This window comes from Dipodomys ordii, unplaced genomic scaffold (assembly GCF_000151885.1).
Source record: "Dipodomys ordii isolate 6190 unplaced genomic scaffold, Dord_2.0 Scaffold27, whole genome shotgun sequence".
Classification (NCBI taxonomy): domain Eukaryota; kingdom Metazoa; phylum Chordata; class Mammalia; order Rodentia; family Heteromyidae; genus Dipodomys; species Dipodomys ordii.
The window spans coordinates 769,637-791,340 of record NW_012267243.1 but is presented as its reverse complement, the minus strand read 5'-3'; the positions used below and the strand labels follow the sequence as shown (position 1 = coordinate 791,340).

The 21,704-nt window shown below is 38.0% G+C and overlaps 1 protein-coding gene across 1 annotated transcript in view; it reads right to left on the bottom strand.

Moving 5' to 3' along the window:
- Nucleotides 1-19,086, bottom strand: part of Trim58 (tripartite motif containing 58) — a 66,758-nt gene extending 47,672 nt beyond the window's left edge. Inside the window, exons 1-5 of the mRNA XM_013015438.1 lie at nt 19,036-19,086; nt 16,764-16,941; nt 12,603-12,950; nt 8,707-8,823; nt 4,997-5,186 (exon numbers count right to left, since the gene is read on the bottom strand). Of these exons, the coding sequence (XP_012870892.1) occupies nt 4,997-5,186; nt 8,707-8,823; nt 12,603-12,950; nt 16,764-16,830 (722 nt within the window). The 5' untranslated portion in view covers nt 16,831-16,941; nt 19,036-19,086. The remainder of the gene's footprint in view (nt 1-4,996; nt 5,187-8,706; nt 8,824-12,602; nt 12,951-16,763; nt 16,942-19,035) is intronic.
- Between the last annotated feature and the right edge of the window lie 2,618 nt (nt 19,087-21,704).

Genomic DNA, 21,704 nt, shown 5'->3' with positions numbered 1-21,704 from the left:
TGACATAACTATCACCATGTTATTTGGAGACAGAAACTGTCATGATGACTCACCAGTTACTCCTATTTCCACTTGAGATAAAAGCATAAACATAAGTATATATCCAATGAATGAGATAATTGACACTGACAGCATTAGCATTTCTGCCAGCAAACAGGAATGCAGTATACTATGAAACACTGCCATCTTGGCAATATCACAAATCACTGTTTCCATAAACAGAAAGCATAATCTTTCGGTGAGGCTTTGGTGGAGAAGCTTCCCAGGAGTCATTCATTGCTGAAACTCAAATATATGGTTGCCATGGCACTGAATCTTAATCTTAAATATGCTCATATAGATATAAAAACACTTCCTATAAGAGTCAAGTAGAAAGTAGAAATGGGTTGTGACCTGCATCAGAATCAACTACAAATTAGTCACAGACCTCAAGTTAAAAGCAGATTCCCTGACAATGTTACAGAAAGGAATAGGTGATACAATAGGACTCCTTGACAAAGGTCAAAACTTCCTAAATAAAAATCCAGAAATGCAACAAATCAAAGAAAATTTGGATCAATGGGATTGCATTAAACTGCAGAGCTTCTGCATGGCAAAGGACATAGCTAGCAAGATAAATAGAAAGCCCACAGATTGGAGATCTTTACTAGCCATACAACAGATCAGAGCCTTATATCAAAAATATACCAAAAATTTATGCCGGGTGCTGGTGGCTCACGCCTGTAATCCTAGCTACTCAGGAGGCTGAGATCTGAGGATCTCGGTTCAAAGCCAGCCCGGGCAGGAGAGACTGTGAGACTCCTATCTCCAATAAAACCACCAGAAAACCGGAAGTGGCGCTGTAGCTCAAGTGGTAGAGCGCTTGCCTTGAGCTAAAGAGCTGAGGGACAGCGCCCAGGCCCAGAGTTCAAGCCCCACAACTGACAAAAAAAAAAACAAAAATTCAAAAGATTACTGCCCCCCGCATAACAAACCCTCAAAGAAACAACCATCCCATTAATAAGTGAGCTAAAGAAATAAAGAGACTCTTCTGGAGAAGAATAAGAATAGTCATTAGACACATGAAGAAATGTTCAACATCTCTGTCCATAAAAGAAATGCAAATCAAAACTACATTGAGATTCCATCTCACCCCAGTTAGAATGGCCATTATCAAGAAAAGAAATAATAACAGATGGTAGCAGAGATGTGACCAAAAGGGAATACTACAATGTTGGTGGGAATGTAAACTGGTTCAACCACTCTGGAAAGCAGTATGGAGGTTCCTCAAAAGACTCTACATAGAGCTCTCCTATGACCCACTAATGGACATTTACCCAAATGATCACAAACAAGGCCATACTAAAGCTACCAATACAACTATATTTATTGCAACATTATTTACTATAGGTAAGCTATGGAATCAACCCAGATGCCCCTCAGTAAATGAATGGATCAGGAAAATGTGATCTATCTATCTATCTACAATGGAATTCTATGCTTCCATAAAAAAGAATGATATCATCCCATTGATAAGAAAATGGAAAGACTTGGAAAAAAATCATATTAAGTGAAGTAAGACAGACTCAAAGACTCACAAGCTCCAAGGTTTCACTTATTTGAAGTAATTAGTATATGTCTAGGGTATTCCTAGAAGAGAGTCACAATAGCTCAATAGCTATGTATGTACATATGACCATGTAACATATACTGTGTCAACTTCTTCTTTTCTCTGTCCCCCTTTTGGTTTATTTCCTGTAATCTCTGTTCTAATTTTGGTACCTTGTGTCTTGAATAAATGATTATTGGATTTGGGGAAGGGATGGGGGATAAGAAAATGGTGAGACAAAGGACAAAGTGTGAACCAATGCAAAAGTGATACTCACAAGAGACTGTGTTGAAAACAAACTATAACTTGCGGGGAGAGAAGTAGGGATGAGGGAAAGTGAAAGAAAATGAGGGTGGGGATAACAATGTTCGACAAGCAGTGCTCTTATTATCTTACTTATGTAACTGTAACTCCTCTGTACATCACAATAAAAGAAAATAAAACTTAAATAATTGGGTTGTGAGTAGGGAATGGGATGATCTGGTTTAAGGGCTCAAACTTTAAATTAGAAGAGGATCATGCTCTGTAGATCTAATTTACAGAGGGCAATACCCAAATCTGTTATTATTATGAGAAAGATAATCAATACACACTATGCACATATATAAAACTATCAGACCACTATGTTACATACTTTGAACAGTCTTGGTCTATGAACTATTTTAAAATTCAAAAAGACCCAAAAATGAACCACAGACCTATAGCCATCTAATCTTCAATAAGGGAGCTAAAAAAATAGATTGGAAGAAAGATAGCCTCTTTAGTAAATGGTGCTGGAAAAAAAATGGTTAATCAGTTGCAGAAAACTAAAATTAGATCCTTATATATCACCCTGCACCAGAATCAACTCCAAATGGATCAAAGACCTTGCAATAAAGCAGACACTCTGAAAATATTACAGGATGGAATAGGAGTAACCCTAGGTCTCCTTGGCACAGGCTGAAATTTTCTTAATAGAGACCCAGAAACACAACAAATCAAAGAAATGTTGGACAAATGGGATTGCATGAAATTGCAAAGCTTCTGCATGGTAAAGGACATAGCTAGCAAGATCAATAGAAAGCCCACGGATTGGGAAAAGACATTCACTAGCCATACTACAGACAAGTCTCATACCTGGAACTAAAAAATTAAATCCCCCAACAACGAATCCTCAAAGAAACAACTGCCCAATAAATAAGTGGGCTAAAGACTTAAAGAGAAACTTCTCTGAAGAGGAAAGAAGGATGGCCAATAGACACGAGAAGAAATGCTCAACTTCTCTAGCCATAAAAGAAATGCAAATCAAAACAACATTGAGATACCACCTCACCCCAGTTAGAATGGCTAAAGTCAAGAACTCTAATAACAACACATGCTGGAGGGGGTGTGGACAGAAGGGAACCCTACTGCATTGTTGGTGCGAATGTAAACTTCTTCAACCACTTTGGAAAGTAGTATGGAGGTTCCTCAAAAGACTCCACATAGAGCTCCCCTTTGACCCAGCCATCCCACTTCTGGGCATTTACCCGAATGATCACAAACAAGACCATACTAAAGCTACCAGCACAACTATGTTTATTGCAGCATTATTTACTATAACTAAGATATGGAACTAATCCAGATGCCCCTCAGTAGATGAATGGATCAAGAAAATGTGGTATATATACACAATGGAATTCTATGCTTTCATCAAAAAGAATGGCATTGCCCCATTTGTTAGGAAATGAAAAGACTTGGAAAAAATATATTAAGTGAAGTAAGCCAGGCCCAAAGAAACATAAGTCCCATGATTTCCCTTATTTGCAAAAACTAGTATATTTCTGAGACAAGCAGAAACAGTCAGATAAGTTGATGGTAGGCAAAATGAACCCCAAGATAAGGACTCAAATGGTTTATCTTTCTTGCTATTGTTTCTAACATACTTATAAGATATTTCTTTGTTGCTTTGTATGTCCCTCCCCCATCGCATAACCCGTTTTCACTGCATTTGGTGTAGGTATAATTTGTGGAGGGGAAGGTGGAACCATTACAACAATGAGATGTACAAGACATTATATCGATAAACAAACTTTACAACTTTGGCGCGGGGAAGGGTGGGAGATGGGAAGGGATGGGAAGGGATAGAAAGGAGAAACAAAAGAGCAGGCAATAATGCTTGATAAGAAATGTACTCATTATCTTGCCCATGTAATTGTAACCCCTCTGTATGGTATTTTCACAATAAAAAAAGAAAAAAATGGCCCGAGGATGGAACTACACAGAAGAGTTACTGTACAAATATATGTTTTAATTCATGAACTGGTCTGGTGATTGGTGTTAGGTATTTAAAAAGAGGTAGCTGATAAGAACAGCACCATACACGTGGTATTCAGGTAAGGGGTAAGTTTATTCATCGTTCTGGCTGGCACCAGGCCATGTTGGCCATCCATGCAGCTGGGAAAGGCCTGGGAAAAGAGAGCTAGGAAAGAGAAGAGAAGGAAAGAGCTGAGAAAGAGCTAAGAAAGAGAGAGAGCTGGGAAAGAGAGCTGGGAAAAAGAGTATCTGGGTCTGGGCTAGGCGTTATGTAGGGTATGGGTGGAGAAAGGTGTGGCCACATCAAATTCAGATGTGACCTCAGCGGATGCAGATATGACCTCTTCCAGGTGTGCCAGTTGCCTAGGTAACACAGGTACTGGGTGGTAACTTTGCTGCCAGGAGGGTGGAGTTTGCTCCCCATCCAGGAACAGACCTTACAATTGTTAGGACCGAATTTTAGTGAAATCAATGTCATCCCATATGATATTGAGCTCTAAGCATTCCTTTTGGCAAAGAAATAAGTAGCATTTGATCTTTAGCCTATAGAAGCCCACAACTTATAGTTGAAACAGAGTAACACCTAATCGGTATAAATCATCCTGAGAAAAGTGCAATAGAAATTTGCTGAGGAAAGTAGCTAACTAATTTCAGAATTTCTAACTCATAAGGAAGAGGAATGAGAAAATTTGCTTTTCTTATTAACAAAAGAGATGAAAGGAATAGACTAAGCACAGGATGGGTTGTGGGAATGAGCAGTACAAATAATCTAATGAGAGGATATGTGTAGAAATAAGATGTTTTGCCGTCAAGTGAATCCAAACACAGTCCTGCCAGGCCCGGGTGGCTCATGCCTGTAATCCTAGCTACTCAGGATGCTGAGATCTAATGATCATGGTTCAAATCCAGACCAGGCAGTAAAATCTGAGAGACTCTTATCTCCAATAAACATCAGACAATTGGAAGTGGCACTATGGATCAAGTGGTAGAGCACTCTCCTTGAGCTGAAGAGCTCAGGGACAGCACCCAGATCAAGAGTTCAAGCCCCATGACAAAATACAAACAAAAAGAAAAAAAACCCCACAGTCCTATTGTCCATTGTCCAGCTGCTGTTTCTTTTTATTTCAATATCACAGTGTGATGATTACCACTGGAGGATTTGCTCTGACCCAGTTCAGCTGAAATGGAAATTGCTCAGGATGGTCAGGAACTTCCTTCTTTGCTGGCATGAATTTCACATGTTTCATATCACCATATAACAAGGTGCGGCTGAGCATTGTGTTCATCTTCTGTGTAGAAAGGAGGAACATCAATGACTTTAAGCCTGAAAAAAAAACCTTGAAACTGCTAAGATAGGAGTAAATGCATATAAAAACAAAACAGATGAAATTGAAGACCCTTTGCAAATATAGAGCCAAAGTAAACATCATTGCAGAGCATTGTATATGACACCATCATACAGAACACCATCTAACCTCTTCATCTGAAACTGAGTACTGATCTCATGTCAGAGTTTAACTACACAGCATATAATATTAGAAGGAAATCACCCAAACTGACCGCTCAGGAACTATCTTCATCAGTGTTTTCAATCACAGAACATTTCCTCAGCACAGGAACACCATAGGCAGAGTAGAAGTGTGACAGAGGGAGGGAGATATCAAGGAGACACCACCTTACACACAGCACAGAAGCAGGTCAGTTTGTTCACAGATTAGGAACTGGCTGTGCAGCAGGGGAGGTAAGAGAGGAAGGAGTTGCTGGTAAAAAGGAAACAAGCAAAAGGGGCCCTGGCAAAAAAGAGTTTCAGCATTTGGGAATTAGGGGGGCTGAGATGGAGATGGGAGGATTAAAATGAGAGGGAATTAGGATTCATTTTTAGATTAAGGTTTTGCTGTTAAGAGGTTGTTGCTTACTCTAATTTGTTTTTGAAGGAGAAACAGCAGCACCTGTTTCTTGTTTACACTGCTGAAAATGGTGTGATACTCCTGGAAGTCTTGGTGTTTCCAGAGGAGAAGGGAAAGAATAAAAATAACAGGACACCTTTGCAACAATGCTAGTGCTGTAGAACCTTGTGATTTGGATTTGGAGGGGTTGGGAGAGAGGATAAGTGGTCCTGATTGATGTAGAAACAGGTTTTCAGAACAAGGTGATCAGTGCATCTTTGCTGTGAGTAGCTGAACATTTATTTAGGTTGGTGTAGTGTAAACCATCTCTATTATTTACTTACTTGGTTCTTGTCTAATACTAGGTCCTTATATTCAAATCATATGTTTACTTTGTTTTACATATCTCATATAGATCATCGGGGAATACACCCTCAGGATGGTTATATGCCAAACATAAAGTCATTCTTATCACACATTATGCATAGAACATTTACCTGAAAAATCTGAGCTTTATTCTAAGTTACAATCAGGTGGGACATATTCAAGTTAGATGATTGACTGGGAAAGGCACAGGGCATTTTAAAAAATAGCATATGGCATGTAAATGGTGATAATCTGGTTATATATCATCCTTGCCAAAACTATTTTTGGTCTAAAACAAATCACAGGGAAGGAGGAAGAAAGAAGGGAAGAGGAAAGAGAATGAGAGAGAGAGAAAGAGAGAGACAGAGACAGAGACAGAGAGACAGAGACAGACAGAGAAACAGAGACAGAGACAGAGAGAGTTTTGTGAGGATATAGGCTAGGTTTTCAGTGAAGAATAAGAAAATATATATAGAGAATATATATATATATATATATATATATATATATATTCTATGAGGTTTCTACAAGGTTTTTCTGTGATTTTTCTCTAGAAAGAAGAGTTAAAAATTATTTGTTTCTGAGTTTCCAAGGAAGTTGATCTTAGAATGTGTATATGATTTGTTGAGTACCAGTTAACACTTTGCTAGGTGGCTACTGTTTAGGTCCCAATGAATGAAATCTTAGAGTCCCCAAGGGATGCCACCAGCTTTGCAGAAGCTGATTGCCACCAAGGCTTGGGTTTGTTATTATGGCATTCCTCAGTCCACTGAAAATATTTGTGACTTTTTTATCAAAATCTACTGAATACCTGCTTCAGTCAAGGTGTGATTTTCTGTTCTGAAGACCTTGTAATGAGAATGCATTCTCTCTTTCCAGTGGGGCATGAAGAATTAGCCTGTCAATTACAGCTTAATGCTAGGACCCTCATGCTAATGAGACTTCATACCCTTCTATAGATTTTGACACTGTTTTGTTTTTATTATTATTTTGCTTAGCTTAAAATTCTATTTTTAAAGGAATGCTTTTATTTCATTAACAAAGTCAAGTGTTTGTTTTTTTCCCAAGCAGAAAGCATCAGTAATCTTCCAAAGGGTGTAATACGTGAATCTGGGTAAAGACCTATATAATTTACTATGATGTCTAAGGTAAAAGAATCTGCATCAAAAGCTATGAAATAGTGCTTTTGATATTGCTCTTTTCTTTTGCTTAAGGAATATCTCATACACTTTGTGAGCATGAAACAGCTCTGTCAAAGGCAAGAAGTGGGACACAAGTTGTTAAGCAGCTTCCTCATTGATAGAAGAAATGGTCACACCAGAACCTCTCAGCTTCTAACAGTATCATGTTGACAACTTTAGGACACACTTATCTTGATTACAGCTTCTTTTTTTGTGAAAACATGGCACACTTCTTCCAGTTGGGCATGGAGTTTCAATGGTGGCACTGTACCCCATTGAACAGACACCATGTCATTTCCATCCCTCTAGGATGGAATAGACAGAGATGGCTCTCTATTAGGAAGGCCATGGGAATTTACTACATATGGGTATCCTTAGAATCTCTCACTGTAGTTCTTTCTCCTAAAGTCAGGTAGACTCTGATCAATTATCCCTGGGCAGGTAGTTTAGGCAGCTTCTGGCCAAAGCTCATCACTTGGGCCTTTTTTCATTCCAGGAAAGGCTGGCAAAAGTATGAAGTGCCAATCAATATACCATAAGATCAAGTCACTAGAAGAAATTAATTATAAGACATGAGAGTTTCTGTGAAAAATAGGTACCATATGATATTCAACCTATAGACCAAGAGAAAGCAGATCTCATTTTTGAATTATCCTATAAATCTGGGAAAAATAAATAAATAAACAGCAACTACAAAGAAAGAGAAAATAAAAAGAAGAATCATTCTTCTATTCAACTGATACTTGTGTGTCATTCTCTTCATCCTAGTTGGGCACTGAGCAGGCCACAGATAAAAGCAGCAAAGAAAGATGCATGCCTCTTCTAGTCACATGCACAGAGCACCACGCAATGTCATGGTGAGAGGTACCTGGCTGTGGGATCTGGGGCAGCATTCAGAGCAAAAATAAATGGTTCATCTGGTTCTCAGAGGGATGCACAGATAATCTAGAAATGACCAAGAAAAAGTAGATTCCATGAAGAAGGGAAAGTAAATACAAAAGCCTAGAAGTAGATGGTCCCCAGTGATTCATGCTTGTAATCCTAGCTACCAAGGAGGCTGAGATCAGGGTACATCATGCTTCCTATCCAGGTTGGACTCAGGTCCACAAGAGGCTATTTCCAAAATAACCAGAAAAAGACAGATGGGAAGTATGACTCAATGGCAGATTGCCAGACAAACAAGTAGACCATATATGAGGCTGGGTTTAAACCCCCATACCAGAAAACAAAGAGAAAAACAAAGAAGACTAAACACAACACTAAGATTGTTCAGAGAGAACAATTCTTCCTCTTCAGGATTTTTCTACTTAATTTTAAATATGAAATATCCCTAATCCCATTCCTGACTAGTATGTAAAGAGAATTGGATGAGCTCTATACAAATGAAATCCACCCCACTCATCCTGCTTACCTTTGGCTAGATTACTGCAAGCATAGAAAATACAGGTGGTCATCAAGAAGATATCAAGGAAAATCATAAACATAGCCAGTCTCATTCTCCAGGAACTGAGGCTCAAGTCTAAGGCATCTGAAAAACACGAATTATTTCTCGTGAGACCCAGCCTGATATTAGAAGGTTTGGCTGCTGCTACTGATTCTTGCCTGACTCTCCCACATAGACATTAACAGATAAGCAGAGACTCTACCTCCCTGGCCCTAGCCTTCCTGGTTTGTACTCCTCCAAGAAAGCCAAGCCTTCTGACCCATTTTATTTCCATTTTGTCAAGGACTTAAGCATGGAACAGCAGTGTGTCATCTTCAAAACTGTAGAAGAGGAAAGGGGAGGAGGAATGCAGTCAAAAATTTAATGCATAGCCTATAAAATTAAGAAAAGTGAGTGAGGAGGGAGTTTGGGTATGAGAGGTGAGAATACTCAAAGGAGTGACATTGAAAAAGACACATTGAATTCATAAAATGCTTTTTTTTTGTCAGTCATGGTGGCTGAACTCTAGGCAGGGTGCCGGTCCCACAGCTCTTCAACTCAAGGCTAGCACCCTACCACTTAAGCCATAGCACTTCTGGCTTTTTTCTGCTTATGTGGTACTGAGGAATTAAACCCAGGGCCTCATGTATGCAAGGCAAGTGCTCTACCACTAAGCAAACTTCCTAGCCCCTATAAAATTCTTTTTTGAAATTAAATTTAATTTTTTTCCACTTGAGTCACAGCACCACTTTTGGTTTTCTGGTGTTTTATTAGAAATAACTATGCCTCCATCAGAAAGAATGACATTGCCCCATTTGTTAGGAAATGGAAAGATATGGAAAAAATTATATAATAAATGAAGTAAGTCAGGTGCAAAGAAACATAGGTCCCATGGTTTCCTTTATTTGCAATAACCAGTATCTGAGACAAGCAGAAAAGGTTAGATAAGATGATGTTAAGCAAAATGAACCCCAAGATAAGGACACAAATGGTTTTTTCTTTTTTGCTACCATTTCTAACATATTTATAAGGTACCATGTGATTTTTTTTGTTGCTTTGTATGTCCCTTTCCCACAGTATAACTCCTGTTTTCACTGTATTTGATGTTGGTATAATTTGGGGAGGGTAAGAGAAAAAAACAAATTGTGTAAATAGGGATACAGGTGGACCCATTGCAACAATAATATGTACAAGATGCTATGTCGAAAAACGAACTTTACCATTTAGGCTGGGGGGAGAGGGGCGAGTGTGTAGTTGTGAAGATGGGAGGGAAGGGATGGTAAGGAAAAAAAGGAGGAGGCAACAATGCTTGATAAGAAATGTACTCATTACCTTGATCATGTGATTATAACCCCTGTATATAACTCTGTACAGTATTTTCACAATAAAAAACTTGTTTTTTAAAAAAGAATAGAAACAGAAAAAAAAAAAGAATCTCACTGACATTCCTATCCAGGCTAGTTTTGACTATGATCCTCAGATCTCAGCTTCCTAAATAGCTAGGATTATAGGCTTAAACCACCAGCGCCTGGCTTATAAAATGCTTTTTGAATGGCAACTCCATTGTACAACTACGTAAAGATGATTTTTTAAGTGTAAAAGAGGCATTAATTATGAAGGATATAGAAAAATCACCAGGTCCAACAACTGCTTTCTTTTTTAATAAGTTTTTTATTCTGAAAATACCATACAGAGGGGTTACAACTACATGAGCAAGGTAATGAGTACATTTCCTATCAAGCATTGTTGCCTCCTCCTTGTTTTTCCCTTCCCATCCCTGCCCTCCTATCTCCATGACTACACGCCCCTCAACCCCCCCTCCCCGCGCACCCCCTCCCCCCCCCACCCCCCGCCCCTGCCAAAGTTGTAAAGTTCATTTTTCGACATAGCATCTTGTACTTCTCATTGTTGCAATGGGTCCACCTGTATCCCTATTTAAACAATTTGTTTTTTCCCTTCCCCTCCCCAAATTATACCAACATCAAATGCAGTGAAAACAGGGGTTATACCACGGGGGAGCGACACACAATGCAACAAAAAAATCACCTTATAAATACAAGAAAGAAAAACCACTTGTACTGTGCTCTTCTTTAGCTGGCCTGAGATAACAATTGACTGTAATTAATGCACAGCAATTTGCAGTTCAGTGTAGAGCAAGACATATTGTATTTTTTAGCTAAAATGCATGTAGAGCATTGGATACTTGAATATTTCTGTGGGATTGTTATGGAATAGGAACAAGGGTAAGATAAATGAAGGAGAAAATGACCTTAAGAACTAAAGAAAATCAACCTAATTGACAGGCTGCCTTGTTTCTCCCTAACTAGGGAAAAAAATTCAGGGAGTTTCAAGCTTTCACTGAGTTTTCTCAGAGAATGCATCTCCACTGGAATCTCCCGCAGGAGGGGGAAAGAAGGTTATAGAATGTTATCGGAACCCACACAGCTAGAAAACCACAGAAATTTGAGATCTCCTGATAGACAAGATCAAGACTCAATCTAAGAAGCTGCATTCTAAGACGGACACAAATGAAGTAAGGTTCCTTCTGTGGTGAGGTTCCAATTATCACTGAGCATGAGCCACAGGTCCAGGTAGATCTGCTCTGGGGATACCACCTGGGGTCCAATAAACCAGCCAGGGAGGAAACCTTCCTCTCCTAGACTCTGCTGAGATCTGTTGGGTCATTTATAAAACTTCTAATTGACCTGAATCATGAAATGGTAACCTCTCTGTACAACATCTTAATAATGACAATAAATCTATATTTATAAATGATATCAAATGATTTACAAGATTTAAGATATAAAACAAAAAATCTAGTTGGTAGTAATTATCAGAGTTGTTTAAAATTTACCAGCAATTTACTTTTCAGCAGACTAGAGTATTTGAAAGGATCTTGTCAGTGCTGACCACTTACTGGGTAAATGTGGTACTAAGGACATCCAGGGTCTATGCAGAGTGTCTGTGATGGATGAGGACTAGTCTCCGTACTAGTTGCCAATGAGAGAGAGGCATAGATGATCGTCCCCACATCATAAGGAACAGGAAGAAGCATCTCCTGACTTTTAGTCATTATTTGTACTAGTAATGGACTGGGTTGGTTTCATCTAAGTGGCATTTAAGGAGGAACATACAGAAACTCTTCTATGAATGTAGAATATTGCCTTATGATATTTATAGAGAGCAGCTGATTCAGCTAAGTTTATGGTTGAGACAATCCTACCTTTTATCCATCAGGACAGACCACCCTGCCACCCTGCCCCGCTGTGGGAAATGTCTATGCACAAGTGTGTTCAAGTGCAAATCTGTGCAGCTATGTGAATAAAATAAATGTCATAAAGGGGAGACGGTGTAATGTCACTGGAAAAGTACACTAATATGCAGAAAGTTAGAATTGAGAGTGAGCTAGTCAGACTGTTCCTGTCCCTGTCTAGCTCACACTTGGGAATGAGAATGGCATTAGTAGACTGGGCTGTATTTCTGGCACTCTGTAGTATTGGGACAGATTCTTTGGTAATGACCCTAAACAATCATTTTAAAGAAAGAGAAGAGAGATGAATATATTTCAGTTAACACAAGAAAAAATTTGAATGATTTGATCAAACGAATGGTATTCTGGCATTTCATCTTAGTGTTATGTAGACTTCAGCTACCTTTGTCCATTCACACTGAGTATAAGTATACTAACTGGAAACAAACACAGTATTAATTTTCCAGAAAGTATTCATTTCAGGGGGAGGGAAAGCGGGAGAAAAACAAGGGAGGAGGTAACAGTGTTTGACAAGAAATGTACTCTTACAAATGTAACTATAACCCCTCTGTACATCACCTTGACAATAAAATTAAATTAAAAGAAAAAGAAAATATTCATTTCTCAGACTTACTTTTAATAAGCAGTGTAACCCTGGCTCCTGCAAAGTATGTGGAGCTTACAAAGTAGCATGTGTAAATCCCTCCATCTGAAGGATGGATGGAATTGATCTTCAGAAGCACGTGTCCATTGGTGATATTCTCCACCAGCAACTCTGTCCTCTTGCGGTACTCCGGTGCCTGCCCCTCTGTGTAATCCTCACCATTCCTAAGAGCATACACAAAGCCTGCCCGGCCAATACGATACCATGTTATGTTCATGTTGCTAGCATCCATGGATGAGCTAAGGTAGCAAGGCAGAAAAGCCTTTTCTCCAACCAAGGCAATGACTGGTAATTGTGGTCCTCTCACATCAAATTGTCCTGTAAGTGATTAAGCAAAGGACAGGGTCATTGCTGAGTGTGTAACAGGCCTGATTTTGACTGTCTGAGGAGTGAGGAAGTAGAATAGGTTTATTTTCACAAAGGGTTGTGGTCAGTGAATGAGAAGTTCTAAAACAAGAATGCCCAAATACATTTTTGCATAGGAGTTAATAGCAACAGATATAACAAATGTATACCAGTCAAGTCATCTAGACAAAGTTGAAAATCAAGTTCATATAAATCACTTTAAGTCTCTTAACAGTTCTATATTTTGTGGAATATTGTCTTCATTTCTTCAGTTTACAGATAAGAAAATTAAGTCTGTGAGTGATTGACTATCTTGTCCTGTTATCTGTACTTAGAAAAGCATTATGTAAGAGTTGGGATATAATTCACCAAATGTTTCTTTGATTTAAACCACAGTAAAGTATGAATGCACTAAAAATAATGTTTCATGCTAAGAAAAAACTGAATGTCATAGTACTTTCTCAGTGTAAAGAAAGAATGTAAAAAAATAAAAATAAATAAAGTAGGTATTTTACAAATATACAAAAGACTATATCAGAACTCAGTTATAAAATAGGAAATGCAGATTTCGCATCCCTAATCTGAATATCTGAAATTCAAAATGTTTCAAGACCCCAAACTTTGTGTGGACTGATACGAGGCTACAAGTGCAAAATGCCACACGTGACTTCATATGGTGAGTCAGAGGAAAACTGAAGGTACAGAGAAATATGGAAGATATTTCATCTTTAAGAAAAGGCTCAGGGAAAACATAAAGTTCTGTCTAAAGATATTTCTTACATATAGATAAATATTTCAAGATTTGAAAAGGCATAATACCCAAAACATAAAGTAATTGTTTTGGAAAATTGATACTCAGCCTTTGAAAACCTAAAGAAAACCACTGAATTTTGCCTCGAAAAAATGAAAAGAGATTGATCCTCTCCTGTTATTTCTTGGGATATTTGCTTGAGATTTTCTCTGTTAAGAATGCTCATAGCGGGCTGGGAAGGTGGCTCTGTGGTAGATTGCTTGCCTTGCATGCATGAAGCCCTGGGTTTGATTCGTCAGTACCACATAAGCAGAAAAAGGCAAAAACTGCACTGTGGCTAAAGTGGTACAGAGCTAGCCTTGAGCTAAAGAGCTGAGGGGACAGTGTCCAAGCCCAGAGTGCAGGCCCCATAATTTACAAAAAAAATGCTCATTTTTCACTCTTGCATTGGTATTTTCCATTTAAATGAAGCACTTATGTTTACATATGTTGTCTGGGATGCACATCTCTTCTTATGAGGAACAATTCCTATGCTGGAAATGGCTCATTGTATCAGCTCTAACATCTCTTTTGGCAGTTCTGGGTGCTTGGTAAGAATTCTAGCACTTAAATCTTCTCTCCAGCCTTTTTTGCTTTAGTTATTTTTTTCAGAGAAAATTCAGATTCTAATTCAGTCTGGAATACCAGAATTATGGAATTGCATGTGTTCCAAATCTTTTATGTTTTAATATGGAAGTACAAAGACAATAAAATAAAAAGAGAAAAGTAAAAGAACTGAAGCCACGGGAAGATCTTGGGGTCCCAGAGCCCTGAGTGCAACGTGTTATTCTGTCATGGAGCACCATATGGCACAGGCTGTTACCTGGGCTCAGATTTAGACAGATGCATAGGATATAGTGCAAGATTAATCCCATAAAAAGTCACTGAATATATCGTTTAATGCATAATTGTTTAAAAATCATCAATGTGGGGTTGAAGAAGGTGGATGAAGGAGTGACATCAAACAAGATGCATTGTAATCCTAAACTGAGGTACAGAATAGTTCCTTTGGACAACTACTTAAAGATAATAAAGTTTGGTATTGTTATTCCTCCAACACCATTCTGCCTGCTAATCATTATATTTGCTATTTGGGGTCTTTTGTTGTTCCATATGAATTTTTGGATTGCTTTCTCCATATTATTAAAGAATCATGATGGGATTTTGATAGGTATTGCATTGAATTTAAAGATTGCTTTGGGCAGCATTGCCAGGCAATTCTTTCCATTTCCTTAAGATTTCTTCAATTTCTGCACATACAAGGACATAGTCCATAAGTTAAGAAGACTGCTTCCAGAAAGAGAGAAGGTGTTTTCCACATTAAATCAGACAATGGCCTAATATCCAGAATACACAGAGAACCTTAAAAATTAAATCCTCAAAAACTCAACAATCCAATTAATAAATGGGCTAATGAGCTAAAGGATCTTCTGAGAAGAAGTGAAAATGTCCTCAGAGAAGTGAAAATGTCCAACAGACACTTGAAGAAATGCAACATATCTGCCCATAAAGAGAATGAAAATCAAAACAATATCAAGATTCCACTTCACCTCAGTTAAAAATGGCCATTATCAGGGAAACAAACAAAAACAGGTGACCCTATACACTGTTTAGGGGCATAAGCTTGTTCAACCACTGTGGAAAGCAATGTGGAAGTTCCTTAAAAAATTAAACATAGAGCTACCATACGATTCACTCCTGGGCCTTAATCCAACAGATCACAAACTAGCACAACCATGTTTACTGCAGCACTATCCACCATAGCCAACATATGGAATCAGCCCCGATGCCCTTCAATGGATGAATGGATCAAAAAATGTGGTGTATATACACAATGGAATTTTACTCATCCATGGAAAAGAATGATACTGTGGTCCATTTGTAAAGAAATGTAAAGATCTGGAAAAAGTTATACTGAGCTCAGTGAGTCAGGTGCAGAGAGAAAAAAGGATGTATGTTTTCCCTTACAGATGGAAGCTAGAATTAGCTTATAAGCTAGCTTTGTATATGTTGGGTGGTATACAAGTGAACACAAATGTACTAACTGAAATAGGATAGATTCGAGGGAGACTTCAAGTAGTGCAATTCCTAAGAAAAACAAAGTTCAGAAAAATGAAATATCAGAAAGTGAGTAATTGAAAGGAATGGGGTAGGGTAAGGAGAAAAGAGTAGATGAATGAAGAAGACAAGAGGGGGAAAATGGAGTGAAGAATCCAATGTATGTCCTACAAAATTAAGAAAAGTGAGGGAAGTGGTAGGTGGGTAAGGAAATGTATGAGAATGTTGAAAGAGGTAACATTGATCAAGGTATGTTGTATTAATAAATTGCTTTGCTAAATGGCAATTCCTATGTACAATTACATAAGGATAATAAAAAATGACACTAACAATATGATTTAAAAATACTTGAAAATTGAATGTTAGAAGAAAATTTGGAATAAAGGACTGTCTATAAGATAGCAATATGACAATATCTACTGTTTATTGAGTACTTATAATACTCTAGGCAGATTATATCTCATGGTAATTAAACAATTAATAATAAAATTAATACTTTGACATCTTACCCTGCATGATTTAATATAATGCAGGCAGGGATTTTTGTGTTTCCTGTTCTTCACTGTGTTTCTCAGGTCTTAGTTTTTTCATCTGTGAAAGGACTAAGTTGAATTTTATGGCAGTTGGAGGGCGGCTTTAAAATGTTGTAATTCTAAACATAAAGGTCATCATTTTCAGATCTGGAATTGTCAAGATGAATAAATCAATCTACCTGCAAAAATGGTCATCACTGGATATTTGAAGTATTTCATCCTCAAAAAGAAAAAAAAGAGAGGAGAGGGAAGAGAAAGAGAACCAGGGAATAGATAGACGAGAGAGATAAAGCCTGTGACCTCCAGCTCAGGAAATAGTGAGACTTCGGGGAATTCTGAAGAACAGAAATACTTCTGAGAGAGGCTCCCGTGTGGACAAAAAGTAGCTGATTCCTCCTCACTCACCCGAGGCTGGCCAGTATAGCAGGAAGGAGAGCAGGAGGATCCTGATGCTCAGGTACCAGGGCTGCATTCCAGACTCCTGTCTTCCCCTGGACTGTCTCAGTCACAGTTACAAGGCCCGGTGAATATATGTTCCCGCTCTTCCTAAAACTTTTATTCAATCTTTTCTGATATTAAAGACCTAGGATAAAAAAAAAAGAAAAGGAAGAAATATTCACCAGCACTACTGGTTACATGGAGAAGCAAATACCTCATAGTGCAAAGAAAAACTAACCCTAAATTATCTGTATTTTTTAAAAATTTAGTTCATATTATGATTCCATTCTGTCAGTGATCAAACACAGCATCTTTTATACATACAAGATGGGCAAGCTGCATTCTCTTTATTCAGATTTTAGTAAGGTGTCATGCAAAAGTGAGCAAATTTGACCACAAAAGTACTTAAACCACATTTATTTAAAAATAATTGGATAATTTTGTTATTCTGTCCTCACAAAGAAAGGTGTGTGTGTGTGTGTGTGTGTGTGTGTGTGTGTGTGTGTATGTTTGTGCATGTGTGTGTGTGTACATGTGTACCAGTACTAGCGTTTGAACTCAGAGCAAGGGTGATCTCTCTTAGCATTTTTACTCTCCATCTCTTAAATGACAGATCCATTTCTGAAAAGTTTATTTTTATTTTCTCAGTTACAATTGTATACTCTTCATTTACTCTTCTCTGGGTAGAAACATGTAGCAACTTTAAGTGACTGTGACAGTACATTATTAGTCATTAGGAAAATACAACATAAAGTCATATGGAAAAATACTACATGCTTGTTAGAATAAGACAGATTAAAAAAAGAAGGAAAAAGAAAAGCCCATTTCCCATAGTAGGAATGTTAAGGGATTGATTGGCATCTTAGCAATTGGAATGCAAGAAAAGTACACAATAGACAAGCAAATCTGACTGCTTCTAAGCATTCCCTTACTCTGGACCCAAAGAGGAGAAATAATTAATCTCCATGTAAAAAGTTTATAAATACGTGTTCCTACCAGATCAGAATTTAAAATCATTTAAGATGTCATTTTTCAGTAAAGATGTTTGATTATGACTCCATTATTCCATGAAAAGAATATGTAGATGTAGATAGACATATACTTCAGAGTCGAGAGCGCCAGTGTCCAGTGGTTGCAGATTGGACAATTCCATTTGCATGGAACACTATGAAAAGAAACCTGACTGACCCAGAAGGGTGTAAAGATGTAAAAGGAGGCAGAGTGGGGTGTGGGTGTGGGTGGTAGGGGAGGCATGAAACAGAAAGAAAGCCAGACACAGCACTAGGGGCTGTTTGAGAAGTTGCAATTTTTCTTTGTCAAAGGCCATTGTGCAATTCTATATATGTATGTCAAATTTCACAATTCTATCAAACAGAAAGACCCCACTTTCTGAGTGTAAATTCACAAAAATTACTGGTAAAAACATTTTAATTTTTAATTTTTAAATGTTTTTATTGTAAAAATTGTGTACAGAGGGGTTACAGTTGCAGGAGTAAGGTGATGAGTACATTTCCTATGGAGCATTGTCACTTCCTCCTTTGTTTTTCCCCTACCATTCCTTCCCTCCCTACCTCCCCATCTCCCCCCTCCCCATCCTCCCAAGTTCCCCCTCCCCCTTTCCTACCCTTATCTCCCCCCTCCCCCGCAAGTTGTAAAGTTAATTTTCAACATAGTGTCTTGTACATCTTATTGTTACAATGGGTCATCCTGTATCCTTGTTTCAGCATTTTGTTATTTCTCTTCCCCTCCCCAAGATAGAAAAATGTATATACAAGATGCTGGGCACAGATATCAAATACAGTGAAAATGTGGGTTGTATCATGGGGGCAGAACATACAAGAGAAACAAAAAAAATCACATAGTACATTTTAGATATATTAAAAACTATAGCAAGAAAGAAAAAACAAGTTGTGTCCCTATCTTGGGGTTCATTAAAAAAAACATTTTAGAACTTGAGCAAAGTACAATGTACTTAGAACCCTATGAACTATCAATGAAACCTCATGTGCTATTAAAGTACACTAATTAAAAAGAACTTTTTGATATACTTAAAATCTGATGTCAAAATTAACAAAAGATAGTTATAAAACAAAAATTCTAAACACTATTCAAGAATAAATTCATGAGACTAGCTTTCTTCTCTCCTTGCTGCAGGAATCCAAGAATTCTTTCAGTGAGTATTAGAAGGTATCTATGGATTTTGTTACCTTTATAGTCAAAAAGCACAAGTGCTACTTACCCACATTAGAAAGGTAAGCAGGCTGCCAGGCAGGGCCACTAAAGTAAGTGGGTGGAGGAGGGTGGTAGCCTGAGCTGCAGGGAGCTGTTTGGGCGGGGCAAGTTAGGGGAGGTGTCTAGGTAGACCCCTGGGGATTGGCTAATTTGAATAAATTCCTAGGTCTAGAAGAAACTGCCCAGGCATGGTATCTGGTGGCAGAGAGCTAGGGTGGATACAGAGGTCCTGAATGGGAACCTGATAAAGAGAGTAGCTAGGGCCTGGTCATTATCAACTTCCCTTAAAAACAAGAACTGCCTTGCTACCAGCCAAAGCCTCAACGTTAAGTACAAACAGCCTTCTTCTTTTAAAATGAGGAGCTACAGTATTATTATTCCCTTAATGTTTTGCAGTAGATGTTTTTAATTTTTTATTGTAAAAATACTGTACAGAGGGGTTACGGTTACTTGATTAAGGTGATGAGTACATTTCCTATCCAACATTGTTACCCCCTCCTTTGTTTTTCCTCTACCATCCCTTCCCTCCCCACCTCCCCAATTCCCCCACCCCCGTAAAGTTTGTTTAAAACATAGTGTCTTGTACATCTCTTTGTTACATTGAGCCAACCTGCAGTAGAGTTTTGACCTCATTTTTTGAGATATTTGTGAGGTCTATATCATACAACTGTGTTTCACAAGGTAGAAAGTAGTTGCCCTCTGAATTGAGGGAAACATTTAATCTAGGAATAAAAATGAGGAATAGGGGTCTAAGCAAATCTCTAATTTTGAAGATACTATAGAGAACACAGATCTGAGATGTGGAATAAATCTAGAAATATATTGGTTAAGTGTTATACTGTGCATATATAGATAGTATTATAGTCAGTTGGTTTTTTTGAAATAATATTGTATTCTTAGAACAGCAGATGTAGGTCTGGAAGCAGTTAAATTTTTGGCAGGCTTAAACTCAGAGTTTAGTTATGCATACATGAAGATTGGTGGTGTTGATGTGTGAACAAGGAGGGGTATCTGGTCTGTGGTTGGAGATGTAGTGGAATAGGTCATGGTACAAAAATAAACAGCAAAGAAAACCCTGGAATATGTGGCAAGAAGAAGACACAAAATTGAATAATCATCTCCTCAGAGAGAAAGAAGTAAATGTTTCCCCATGACCTAATTATAATATTCTCTGTTACATTTTTAATGGCACGGATAGTAGTGATCTTTCTCATATGTCCTGCTAATCATGCGAGTATGGCAGTATATGTTTTGAAGTAGGGTAAAGAGTGTGCCAGGATCAAAGATGAAGAGAATTAACACATTAACATTAAATAACATCAAAGGAAGAAAATGCCACAGTATTCTGGGTCAAATTCACTAGGTCTATAGAACGTAGATCACTCGGATGAAGTTTTAGGGTCTGAAGTGAAGTCATCTTCCACAGAGTTCCTTTAGGTGGTTTCTGGTTCTGTCACTCTGTGCTACTATAGCAGAGCCACAGCACTTGTAAAATTCAAAGGTAAATGTTACACTTAGCAGTTTGATTTGTAAATACTTTGAAATCAGGGACCTTTGTAAGGGCTCACCAAAGATTGTGCTCACATTTGTGACACTGCCTAAATGGATTCAAATACCAGGACTCATGTGACACAGTAAAGAGATAGCTGCTCTAAACGCCCTTAAAAATCCAACGTTTGTCCTTAGGTTGGTGAGAAAGAAACAATATTAATAATTTATGCACAAACAAGCCCAACTCAAGAATGGTCAGGTCCTGATTCATGGGACAATATATGGTTAATGGAGCTCAGATGTACATGACCCTATGATCTGATCTGATGGATGAAGATTCAGTCAAAGACTCAAAAGGTTATGGTGATACATTAAAGACGCTTCTGTGAAAAAGTCTATGTATACAAAGAAGAAGTACAGGAAAATATATGAAGTAGAGGTGACAGGATTTCTAGATTTGGAGTGAAGGAAAAGGAGGCCAAAGGACTTCATATTCATATTCATGGAGATTAAGTTTTAGGCCACAGAAGTTACCTTCTGAGGGACCATTTGTCATTCTACATATCAAATAGTTATAGTTGTTGTTGTTGTTGTTGTTGTTGTTGCTGTTGTATAGTCTATAATTAAACCAGCTGTCTGAGATCTAGCAGGGAAAGTTCTTCTGAAAGCCATTTGAAAGAACTCAATGTATTTTTTAATGTGTGTTTTAGCAACTGTCAGACATACATGCAGCCGTGAAAGGGCTGAGGAGCACTGTAGCAAGGTATTGTATAGTAGCCTTTGAAATTGTGGAGACAAAAATGATTTTGATTTATCTGTCAGATAAGAGCTCCCCAGATGCCAATGACCAGGTCTTATTTCCCTTAACATACTTGAAATGGTGAAAATGATGCATAGCACACACACACATGTTGTATGAGTGTGTATTCTAGGCATCAGGCCCAGGGCTTTGCACATGCTAAAAACACATGCTAACATTGACTGACATTCCATTGATCTATTTTTTCAGTAAAGGTCTTATTACACTATGGTTTGTGAATATTTTTAAGGATATGAATTTTTGGACTGCAGAAATTCATTTTAATTTGCTTTAGTTCTTCAAGTTCTTTCGTCTTTCTATTGGATTAGAAACTAGGGATTATTTTTAATATGTTTTATTGTAAAAATACTGTACAGAGGGGTTAC